This window comes from Dendrobium catenatum, unplaced genomic scaffold (assembly GCF_001605985.2).
Source record: "Dendrobium catenatum unplaced genomic scaffold, ASM160598v2 fragScaff_scaffold_1290, whole genome shotgun sequence".
Lineage (NCBI taxonomy): Eukaryota > Viridiplantae > Streptophyta > Magnoliopsida > Asparagales > Orchidaceae > Dendrobium > Dendrobium catenatum.
Genome location: NW_021319752.1, coordinates 63,853 through 76,728, shown reverse-complemented (window position 1 = coordinate 76,728; position 12,876 = coordinate 63,853). Strand labels below are relative to the sequence as shown.

The following is a 12,876-nucleotide window of genomic DNA, read 5'->3' as shown; positions in this document are numbered from 1 at the left end:
TTAAAATTATATTGAAAGATAATCTATTAAAATTATATAGTTTAAATTTTTAAAATTATATTGTTTGAGATTAGATTCTGATAATTATTCTATTAATGTTATTAATTTTTAATAATATTATTATTTATTATATCATCCAATTTCACGCTAATTCGACGCTAACGTTAAACCTCTCCTTATTTCGAATCGTTGTTCGGTCTTGTTTTCAAGACCTTGTTTATAACTTTTATTTAACTCTTTCTCATATATCCCCTCTCTCACCTGTCTCTCTCCCCCTTCTCTCTCTGTGTGCAGTGTAATGCACTGCTAAATAATTTTGCTTACAATTCTATAACGTATATAAATAAGCTATTGGCGTCCCTTTCGCTCATCCCTTCCTCGCCGCAATGGAAACCATCTCAATCTTTACCTACGGAGCTCTATTCCTCTTGTTCCTCCAACTAACCAAACGCCTCTTCGTCTCCAGCCAAAAGAAGCTCCCACCAAGCCCACCTTCGCTTCCCATCATCGGTCATCTCCACCACCTAAAGAAACCCCTCCACCAATTCTTGGCCCGACTCTCGGCCCAACACGGCCCTATCCTCCTCCTCCGCTTCGGCACCCGCCCAGTCCTCGTGGTCTCCTCCGCCGCTCTAGCCGAAGAGTGCCTCACTACCAACGACATCGTCTTCGCCAATCGCCCCAGGCTTCCCTCCTTCAGCCTCAGCTCCTACAACTACACTAACCTCGCAACCGCCAACTACGGACCCGGATGGCGCGAGATGCGCCGCATCGCCATGATCGAGGCGCTCTCCGGCCACCGCCTAGCCTTCTTCGAGGACGTTCGGGCCGAAGAGGCCCGAGATCTGGCCCGACGGCTATTTCGGGAATCGGGGGTTAGGGATTTCACGAGGGTGGAGCTCAAGTCGCGGCTGTACGGACTGGCTATGAACGTGATGTTGAGGGTGATGGTGGGAAAGCGTTACTACGGAGAGGAGGATGGGAACGAAGAGGCGCGGAGATTCAAGGAGATGGTGGAGGTGACATCCTCTAACGCCGGCGCATCTAATGTTGGGGATTTTCTTCCGACAGCGATTGGATGGTTTTTCAGGCTAAGTGTGGAGAGAAGGCTTGCTCGAATGCACTCGTACAGGGACAGGTTCTTGCAGGGGCTTGTGGATGAGCGGAGGAGAAAGAGAAGGGTGGAGGAGGAGCAAGGGAGGAGTGCTAGTAAGACGATGCTGGATGCGATTTTGTCGATGCAAAAGGATCAGCCGGATCAGTACAGTGATACTTTTATCAAATCGCTTTTTGTGGTGAGTTATTCGATCTGAGATCTCCAGCTATTTTTACCCTCTTTATAACTTTTTTTTGCCAATTACTTGGGTTGTTTGAGATTTTTTTTTTATGTTCTTAATATTTGATTTATAGGTTTCATTTGTATTTATTGTTTGTTTTTAAATCAAATTATTTAAAAAAAGACTCAAAATTATTTTTAGGTATTTTCTTGGTGTTTCCAAATTTTTTTGGATGAAAGGTACTTGGCCACTGCTCATTGCTATTGTCAGCCACCACAATGCCTCTTATTATTATTATTATTTTTACATTTAAGTCAATTAAGACAAATTCATATACAATAAAAAAAAATTAAAATTACAAAAAAAAAAAACTAAAAAAACTCAAACTAAAACAAACTAAAAAAAAACTCAAAAACTGAAAAAATAAAAATTAACTCATAAAACAAACTCTCAAAACTAAAAAAAAAAAATACTCACAAACTCAAAAAACAAACTAAAAAAAAAACTCAAAAACTCAGAACTCAAAACTCGAAAACAAAACTCATATACACTTCGCATATCTAAGATTCAAATGTAAGGCCTCTTGATTGGTAGTCTAAGCTCCTAATCAACCGATCAAAATAAGCTGGACTATTTTTTGTTTTATTCTATTTATATCTTCATATGAATTAAAGCTATATTTGATATTTGATAATTACTATTTTTAGTTTTATTAAATATTAGATGTGTTATCTAATATTTAATAAAAAAAATATTAACTATTGAATATCAAATATATTTTTATTTGTATAAAGATATAAATAGAATAAAAAAAATAAAAAATAAAACTAAAAACATATATTGCAAATTATCCCAAACTAATTTATAGGTCATTGATTGTTTGATATAAATTTAAAATTAGAGGCGTAAGTGAGCCAAGTTACTTTGAACACAACTCGTTAATGAGTTCACTAAACAAATTTATTGATCCATGAGCTAATATCATATATGAGCCCAAATTTGAGCCTGATCCAGCTTGACTCATTGGCTCACAAGTTGATTCGGTTCTTATTTCTTCTTGTTCAATTTATAACTCATTTGATGAGTCACCCACTTCTCATCTTTTTCAAATATCATTGGTCTACCGCTATTTTGATCCTAGTGCTCTTGTTATATATATGACTCACAACTTTCCCAAATACTGATCATGTCGATGCATTCTTTAGTAAAGCTCCCATCATGTGACATGTGACTTCCCCAAACACTAATCTTATTGTTACCTTGTCCAACGAGCTCTCATTATATCTTCCTTCTATGATGTCGATCACTACTTCTTTGACACTCTTCCATCATTAGAATCGTAACTTCCCTCGGGATGAGGTCAGCCCATCATATGAGCTCGAGCCTACAATTTGATAGAGAAGCCGGGCTCAAATTAGTACTAATTTGAGTTTAGCACGACTCCCTTACCGCATGCAAAATTCATCTTTCTGTTGACACCATCATTTTCTTCTATACTTTTGAATCTGATCCAGTCATTTAGTTTAGGGGTGTCAATATTTGACACGACACGAAAACCCGACCCGGACCCGACCCCCGGGTCGTGTTATGGTCGACCCGTTTGAACCCGGGTAAGTTTCAGATCGGACCCGAACCCGACCCGTGACCCGAAATTGACACCCCTAATTTAGTTAGCCAAGCATCTGACATGCATGGATTGAATAATATTAAACTTGCGTGTCCCATTTGGAGACCCTTAAAAATAATATTTTTCAGAGTGACTGAGGTTTGGTCATGTGTTTCACATGGGCTAAATGAGATAAAATATGAGACTGCGTGTACCGTTTGGCACGCTAAAAGATAAAATGGGACTTGCGAGCATGCTCACCTCACGTACATTTCGAACTTTTATTCTCTTATTATAATTGTGTCGAAAGCAATTTTTCGAATTATCTAGATTCCGAAGATTGTTTGGGAAGGTAAAAAGTTGATATCATTTGATTTTATCCTACATTGATGGTGGAGGCCGCACCATTCGATTAGCTCTAACTGAGCTTATATTATACGATACTTTCAACATTTTTCAAGGAAGATATAATTAATATAGGAAAAAAAATTAAAATGGTCCGTTTAATTTTTATAAGGACTAAAATGATTCACAATTATATTAAAAAAAATTTGGTCTCTCAGGTTTATAAAAAAATTAAAATAATTTCATTGTGGAACTATTTTGATTCATCTTTAAGAAATTGAGGGACTAAAATTATTTTTTTAATATAGTTGGAGACTTTTGATATTTAATAATGAGTCAAAATATCATTTTGATCCTTTTCTCAATGATTATCATTAAGAATTTAAGTATTTGAAAGGGAGAAGAGAGAGAGAGGTTCAAATGCACAGCTTTATTAAAAAGTAAAAAAGATATGCAATATTAGATGCAAGAAAAAAAAACGATTCATGGTATTAAATTTAAATAATTACTAATGCTAATATGATCAAGGTTTTAAAAATTGGACCAGACAACAAATCAGAAGAAGAGGAGGTTCATGATTCGACCGAACTAGACAACGAACCGGATGATGAAATAAATAATAATATTATTAAAAATTATAAAAGGAATGAGAAATTTTCATGTAATACCTTCAGTCTAAATTTCATTTTCATATCAAATTGATCAAATTACCTAAATGTGGCATCAACTAAGTTTATAAAATATAAATAAATAACACATAATACAAATATGACATCAAGTAAATCTATAAAAGATAAATAAATATTTCACAAATAACTTAAGCAAGATTTATAGCTACCCTAATAAATGGAGTAATTGTAATTCAAAAAGTATCATCAAACGACACACCTTGTGGCTCCAGGTTCCTACACAAGGTGATCCGGCCATCCCGCGACTCTCAGTTCCCGCACAGGATGACCAAATGACATTGCATTGGGGGAGGAATGCATACCTTTTATCAAACCCTGCCACCTTCCAGTCACTTATGAACCGAGTATTCCAGCCATACCTTTGAAGGTTTGTCCTAGTATTTTTTTATAACATTTTGATATATAGTAAGATCAAGGCGGAACACTTGGAGCAGTTGAAGACTATCATGAAGACATTAAAGGAGCATCAGTTGTTTGCCAATGGGAAGAAATGCATATTTCGGCAACCATATGTTTAGTATTTAGGACATGTGGTGTTCATGATATTTTGGACTTTATGAGGTCTTGAAATGCATCGGAGCTATTGCCTATCAACTAAAACTATCCTCACCTCAGCCTTGCACCCAGTCTTTCATGTATCACAATTGAGGAAGGCGATAGGAGAACATACACCATCATCGCTATCCCCAATCTTGATAGAGGACATGGAAGTTATGTTGGAACCCATGGAAGTAGCAGGTGTATGCAATGGTAAACAGGGACACAATAGGTGTTGATCAAGTGGAAGGATATTCTAGAGCATGATACCACTCGGGAGTTTTATGAGACAATCAGAAGACAGTTCCCAATCTTCCACCTTGAGGACAAGGTGCATTTTTGGGAGAGGAGTAATGTTATGACCAACCCAACATCTAAGGGGCGGGCCAACTATAGGAGGTTGTAGGGGTGTCAATTATTGACATGACTCGACAACCTGACCCGAACCAGTCCCGCCTCTTGTACTCCTGTCAAACTCGATCCCGATGATCCGCATAGGCATAGCCAAATCGCGCTCGAAAAGCCATAGACCTCCGCCCTCACAAGGCTCGCGTCGAACCGTGGAGCGCTGGAGCCGCACTGGTCGGTCTGGTCTCACCTCGCCCAACCACACTAGCCCTCGAAAGGCTCACGTCACGTCGAATTGCCGAACCGCAATGCCACAAACTCTCGTAAACTCGCAGACGATAGGTGCACAGCTCTCCCCTATCGTGCTGTCGCGATGGCACCTCAAACCTCGCTGAATCGGCGAATCCTGATCTCCAGATTTAAGTTCCCGGGTTTGCGGGTCGGGTCGGGTCAACCCGGTAACCCTCACAGGTCGGGTCCGGGTTGGAAATCTTCACCCTTTTAGCTAAACGGGTCAGGTTCGGGTAAACCAGTTTATACCAGGGATAAGTCGGGTTCAACCCGAACACGACCCGTTGACCCGAATTGACACCCTAGGAGGCAGGACAGTTGGGGGATCGGGCCCTCCTTATGGTGCCCACGTAGCCAATCATTCTTTAGGCGAGAAGGAGGATTAAGGAAGGAATTAATGGGATGAATTTGAATTCAAAGTAAGGAGGGAATTTAATTAAGGAAAGGGGGTTCTTTTAGTTCTTTTTTGGAGGGAAAGATGGGGGATCAAATTAGGGTGTACGTTATTTTGTATTAGGGTTATGTTTTTGGAGTTTTTTCCGCTGTAGTTTTTTGTGAGAGCTTCCTAGCGATGTTTACGTTAATTGGGAGAGATGATCTACCTCTCTAAGTATATATCGATTGTATCTTTTGTTTCTTGTTGAGTTGTTATGAAAAAGCAGTCATTATATATTTCCCCTATATCTGCTGTAACTTGCTATTTTTCTATGTAATTTCTGCGCTTGATTGCTGATTCCTGCTCCCGGACGTATCATATTCACATTACCATAATCTCATAACTTCATGTCATTTTTTTTCTTAATTATAGTAACTGATTTATTGTATCTTTCAAACTCTAAGATCCAGTTAACTGTTTTTGAATGCTTTATTTTTGGATGCGGTGCAATGAATTATTACCTATTAGAAGTGGCTAACTCTACTATTCGGTGGTAGTGCACAACTCGAGAGGAGGAGGCATTAGTTCCTGCAAAGTTGGCCGCATGTAAAAGTAACGTCATATAATAATCAGCCAAACACAATTCAAAAACAAACATTATTTTTAGATCATATTGCCCTACATGTACGTATCAGTACTGATTTCTCTTATAAACTAAAATTCCTTCAATGACCTATATATCTCTTTCAGACTTTATTGGCGGCAGGTACAGACACTTCATCGAACACCATTGAATGGGCAATGTCTCTCTTGCTAAATAATCCAGAGAAGTTAGCCATGGCAAGGAAGGAGATCGACAACAAAGTTGGTCATGATCGAATACTTACGGAATCTGATCTTCCCAACCTTCCTTATCTTCATTGTATCATCAATGAAACGCTTCGTTTGCGTCCTGTCGTCCCTCTCCTCCTACCTCATCACTGCTTAGAACCATGCAAGGTTGGAGGCTTCGATATATCGTCTGGGACGATGCTTATGATAAATGCTTATGCGATTCAAAGAGATCTTAGTATTTGGTCGAAGCCAACTGAATTCATTCCTGAGAGGTTCTTAGATGGTGAGGCTGAGAGCGGGAAGATGCTGCCCTTTGGCATGGGGAGAAGGAGATGCCCAGGAGAAGGGCTTGCAATGAGGGAAGTTGGCTTAGTATTAGGGACTTTAATTCAGGGTTTTGAGTGGAGAAGAACCAGTTCTGAAGAGGTTGACTTGACGGAAGGCTCGGGCATTACAATGCCGAAAGCTAATCCACTTGAAGCCCTTTGCATGCCACGACAGATCATGATAGCAACACTATCTAAGCTCTAAGTAATATTAGAGTCATGAGTTATATGAGAGAGCTTTGTTATGTTTTAGTAATTTTGACTAAGATTATATTTTAGTCCCATGCACATTTTTTAGTCTTTGATTGTATTTTTATTTTTAAATTATGATATATGATTGTATGGCCAAAGGCTTGGTTAGTACTAAAAATAAGTATTTAATTATACGTTTATAAAAAAAAATAAAATCTAATGGTTTTTTTAAAAAGAATATATTATAATTCATCAAAATATATTATTATATATGATTCAAAATAACCAAACAAAATTTTCCTGTACTTTTAGAATATTTGACTAAAAGTAAGTATTTAATTATGCTTTTATTAAGTTGTATTACCGTCTCTTTCAAGTTTCACCCTATAGCCTCCTGCCTCCTTGTATATGTTACCTTAGACTTAGGATAAGGAAAACTATTTGAAGTATATTGTAATAAATATAAAAAATAAAACTTAAAACTTTTAATTTTTCATCTAATCAAATAAATTTAAATTTTAAAAATATATATATATTTATTTTAATTATTCTTTACCTTTAAAAGGTCAACTAAACCGCCCCTTTAAATTTGAAAAGTAAAACTTTTAATTTTTTACTTTTGAAAATTAAAAAGTTTAAATTTTGTTTAAATTCAAAGTTTAAATTATTAATGATTATAACTCAAAATCTTGGATTTTTTAATTTAGTATTTTCAAATTTATAAAAGTGTTATTTGAAATCATTAATAATTGATTATTAGATAACAAATTATTCAAATAATCAATTCAAATTTGGAATGGTCAGCCATCACTAATTTGAGAACAATTATTACGTCCTCTGACCAGACGTAGAGCTACGTTTGACCACCAATAACATGTCGCCACGTGCTCTTACTCTCTACCGCGCGGTCCGACGACTTGACCTGGATCGGAACCCGGGAATGCTATGTTAGCGTATTGCGATGTATTACTCGGTATTTGCTCGGTATTGCTCGGTATTGCTAGGTATTGCATGGCAATAACGAGAAATACCGCTCTGTGAAGACCAATACCGAGCAATACCGAGTTGTACCGAGTTTTTCTTGAAATTTAAAACGGGTAAAAAAACTGAACCCGAACCCGACCCGTTTTGGGTTCAGGTTGACCCGAACCCGAAAAAATCGAGTCGGGTTCGAGTCGGGTTATCGGGTCGTGTCATATATTGACAGCCCTAAAATCACCTTGCAAGCTAATCTATTACAAATTTACATGAAAGAAATATGTAAAATAAAAATGAGTTACACAAATGAAATTGAATAAGAGCATTTACGTGGTTTGGCACATTTGTGCCTACAATTACATCCACGTGGACATAGATGCCGACATTCTAAACGAAGCCGAAAATTCTTACTACAAGCGTTATATATTTTGATTTCTAATTTGAAGGTCTTAAATGACAATTTTAATAATTGTTAGCATATGGCATTTATCCTACTATATGGGGTTGTCTACATGAATCCTTTTTCTCCACTGTCATGCTAAAAATCAAATTCTCATTTAAATCTAATAACAAAAGGTCAATTCTAATATTTTCTAACTAAATCTTTTCAGGTAAACCTCTATATTTCTTAACATAAACCAAAACAAATACATCCACTACTCTATTAAATCATTCATCAGGAGGTCGCCATTTTATGTGAGGCCAATCCATCTAAGCTAATTTTATTTTTCACTGGAGCTATTCCAACCTTTCACGTATATGCTTGCTTTATTAACTGTCTCTAAGAATAAAGTCATTCATCCACATAAGCATTCTAATCTCTACAACACTTAACTGTAAATTTTTTTTCTATATCGAATATAAAGTTAATATCAGAATTTATCCTTATATAGCATTTGCTCATTTATGATGAAAATCAAAATTAGTTGAATTGCATGCAAACAGACACCTTTTCTATTTTATTATACATGTGATAACGACCTTTTGCAAAAAAAATAAAAAAAAAAATTAACGAAGAAACTGTTTATCTATTTAAATATATAATTAAAAAATAATAATTTTTCATTATTATAAATCCATTAAATATTGGATGTATTCATACAAAAAAACAAAACTATAATTTTACAATACTCTGTCAAAAACGATAATTCTTTAATTATTGATTTTTTTAAAGTTGGTAACAGCAATAGTCTCTTTTATCAAAAATGGAAAAATACAATTCTGTAGGGGTGTCAATTTCGAGTCACGGGTCGGGTTCGGGTCGAATCCGGAACTGACCCGGGTTCAATCGGGTCAAAATCCTAGACCCGATAAAAAATAGAAAAAAAATATCTTTTATAATTTTTTTTTTTAAAAAAAAAATTAAAATCGAGAGTTCTAATATTTTGCGTTCAACAGAAAAATGTGATGCTACTATAATTTTAATTTTAAAAGAATACATTTAAATTATGAAAAACTTTATTTAGTATTTTTTTTACATACATTGAAAGACACTTTAAGTCAAGATTTAAATTGTTTTAATATATAATATTTCTAATTGAAGAGAAATAAATTTTAAATTAATCTAAATCTTAATCAAAATCTACTTATTTCTTATTTAAAAATATTTCATTCATTATTTTTGATATGTCATCAAAAATCGTCATGATCTAGCACAAATCTCGAGAAATATTCAAGTAGTAAATTTTCAAAATTAAAATCCGGGCCATCCTAACTCCAATTTCAGCAACCTTATAGTCAAATTGAACATCTCAAGGACATGAAAACGACAACAAAATTGGCCTAATTCGAGTCCAACTGGGTCCAAATCAAGGGATCGAAGCATATTTAGAAGGTTCAAAACATTAATTGGATGATTAAATGACCTCTAAATATGACATGCTTATAATCGAACCGAGGGCTCAACAAGATGAATCCAACGAGCCCAAGATCACTTAATTCTAATATCATTTATGCACATAAATGCTTCACAAATGTTCTAGGATCGAGGGGATCAATATGGGTCATCTGATGGAGCACTTCGAATTTGCTCCAGATCTTCTCCATATTTATGGGGTACAACACCTAAAAATCTATAAATAGATTCTTACTTTCCACATGAAAGGGGGCTTGGACCTTGGTGAGCTAGGATCTTTTGGTAGGAGATTTAAGAGAGCTCTGAGACTTCAAGGATCCTAAAGTTCTACCCAAGCACCACCGCTATTGAACTTTCGTCGACCACCACCACACCACTACTCAGCCGCCGATCTTCGCCGGACCACCGCCCGACCACCAATAATCTCTATTAGACCTCCTCTCTTCCAGCAACCACCATCAGACCACAACCCGTCTGAGAGGTGTCAAAAATTGACACGACCCGAAACCGGACCCAAAAAAATCCAGGTTTGGGTCAATCCATTTATAAAATAGGTCGTGCCCGAGTTTGAATTTCCGACCCGTTTGAAAAATGGGTCGAGTTCGGGTTAACCTGGAAACCCGTGGGTCTACCTATTTAAGGTCATTTATCGCGTCACTTAGTGAGTCAGGGTCACGTCGCATGACTTGTCCCATCACTCAGTCTCATCCTAACTGTCGTTCAGGGTCGTCGGTTGTATCGTAGCCGTCGCTCACCACTGCCAACCTGCCGCCGTCCCATAGCTCTCGCCGCAATACAATCACCATTGAAGCCAACAAATGAGCGAAGAGCAAAATCCAAAGAGTGCCACTGTCCCAGGAGCTGTCGTTGCTATCCTGCCCTCGAGGTACCATTGCCACTACTACTGTCCAGCTTAAGATGCCGCTATCGGCTAGCCTGAGAGCCAAAGACTACCATCATCATTCCCTCGCGGGTCAGGTCAGGTCAACCCGGTAACCCGCACGGGTTAGGTCTGGGTTGACAATCCTGACTCATTTGTAAAGCCAGGTCGAGTTAGTGTCGACCCGTTTAAGGCCAGATCAAGTCGGGTTCGACCCGAACCCGACCCATTGACCCGAATTGACACCCCTACCGTCTGTTGATCGTCGCATGATCTACACTCGTCCGTAGACCGCCGTTGGGCCAACCCTTGTCTACCAATCTCCATCCAACCTCCACCCATCCAATGACCGATGTTGGACCACCGTCGTCCACCAACTAAGGTCCCACAGACCACCGTCTCCCGCCGACTAAAGTCCCTCGACCATGGTCACCCACCCACTATGGTCCCACCTACCACAATCACTTATTGATTATGGTTCCTCTGACCATGGTCTCCTGTAGACTACAGTTCCACTGACCACCGTAGCCCACCAACTATGATCCCTCTGACAATGGCTGCCCGCCGACTAAGGTCACTCCGACTATCATCGTCCGCCAAATATTGTCCATCTGACTACTCTTAGCCAAGTACAATCCCTCTGACCTAAATCGCCCTCAACTACAGTCCCTCTAACCACCATCGCCCACCAACAATGGTCCCTCCGACCACCGTCGCCCTATAACTATGGTCCCACCAACTACTATCGTCCACCAACTAGGGTCCTTTGACCTCAATCTCCTGCCAACTACAGTTCCTCCGACTTCCATCACCCATCGACTACGATTCCTCCGATCACCGTCTCCTAACTACAATCCTACCGACTGAACAAATATGCCAACACTCTCTTAAGAATAACTCTTATATCACTAGATTCTTAAAACTCCTACCATGTAATGACCTATATACGATTATTTGTTACATCGAGCAAAAGCCTTCCCCCCAATGAAGACCCTCATTTGTAATAAACAATAAATACTAGTATAATTATTTAACTTGTCTAGTCCCCTTGGTTTTTCCACTTTTTAGAATTTTAAGTGTGAAAATTTTGGTGTCTCTTAAGACACTTGCCCATCTTCCTTATTTGTCTATGTGACAATGGTCCCTCCGACCACCGTCGCCCTATAACTATGGTCCCACCAACCACTATCGTCCATCAACTAGGGTCCTCCAACCTCAATCTCCCGTCGACTACAATCCCTTCGACTTTCGTCGCCCATTACGATCCCTCTGACCACCATCTCCTGACTACAATCCTACCGACTGAACGAACATGCCAACACTCTCTTAAGAATAACTCTTATATCACTAGATTCTTAAAACTCCTACCATGTAATGTACTATATACAATGTATATTTGTTACATCGAGCAAAAGCCTTCCCACCCCAGGAAGAGCCTCATTTGTAATAAACAATAAATACTAGTATAATTATTTTAGCTTGGCTAGTCCCCTTGGTTTTTCCACTTTTTAGGATTTTCATTGTAAAATGTTTGATGTTTCTTATGACACTTGCCCCCCCTCTCCCTTATTTGTCTGTGTTGAATTTTCGTACAAAGCTTGAATGATAAACTCTATCTCTCTCAACCACCGTGAATGTTCCAAGATGCAATAATTTTAAAATAAGTGAAATATAGAAAACAACAAATGTTTCTTGGAAAACATAAAATGATTTGATAGTTTTATTTTAAAAAAAAAAATTATTAACCCAATTTTTTCATTTAGGCTTCATTTGACATGAATTTAACTTTTTGTAAATATAATTGTAAAATTATTGTGAAGAAAGTAGGTGCTGAGAAAAGCATCTTCCTCACATAAATTTTTTTTTAAAAGCAACAAAAAAAAAAAAAACAATGGCCAATAAGAGATTATAATTGCAATTTAAAAAACAAAACAACAAGAAATTTATCTCAAAGGAAGCCTTAGTTTAATAATCCAAAAGCTCCTTTTGAAATTTTTGCCAATATTAAATTTTCAAAATATTCTAAGCAACTGAAGCATTATTTATGGTGAATCAATATTGCCAACTTTTTGTGTGCATATATATTCTATTATTTATATTTGAACTTCATCAAATAATATAAATAACATTTAATTAACTATACCAATTTCAATTAAAATATATAAATTAAAAAATGCCTATTAATAAGACTACATATTTTAAAATTAAATCATATTCAAATTCATATCGAATTTTATATATAAATAAATAAATAATCTTGAACAAAATAATTCTCAATTAACTTAATTTATAACCCTACAAATCATTTATCATTAACGACCAAATAAACAAGATGACAGGTA

At 37.1% G+C, this 12,876-nt stretch overlaps 1 protein-coding gene across 1 annotated transcript; it reads left to right on the top strand.

Annotated features, from left to right (window-relative positions):
- Positions 1–311: 311 nt before the first annotated feature.
- LOC110115092 (isoflavone 2'-hydroxylase) lies at positions 312–6,982 on the top strand. Its single transcript, XM_020848224.2, has 2 exons — positions 312–1,295; positions 6,220–6,982. Exons 1-2 carry the CDS (start codon positions 387–389, stop codon positions 6,832–6,834), a joined length of 1,524 nt encoding a protein of 507 aa, XP_020703883.1. The 5' UTR covers positions 312–386; the 3' UTR covers positions 6,835–6,982.
- Positions 6,983–12,876: the final 5,894 nt, after the last annotated feature.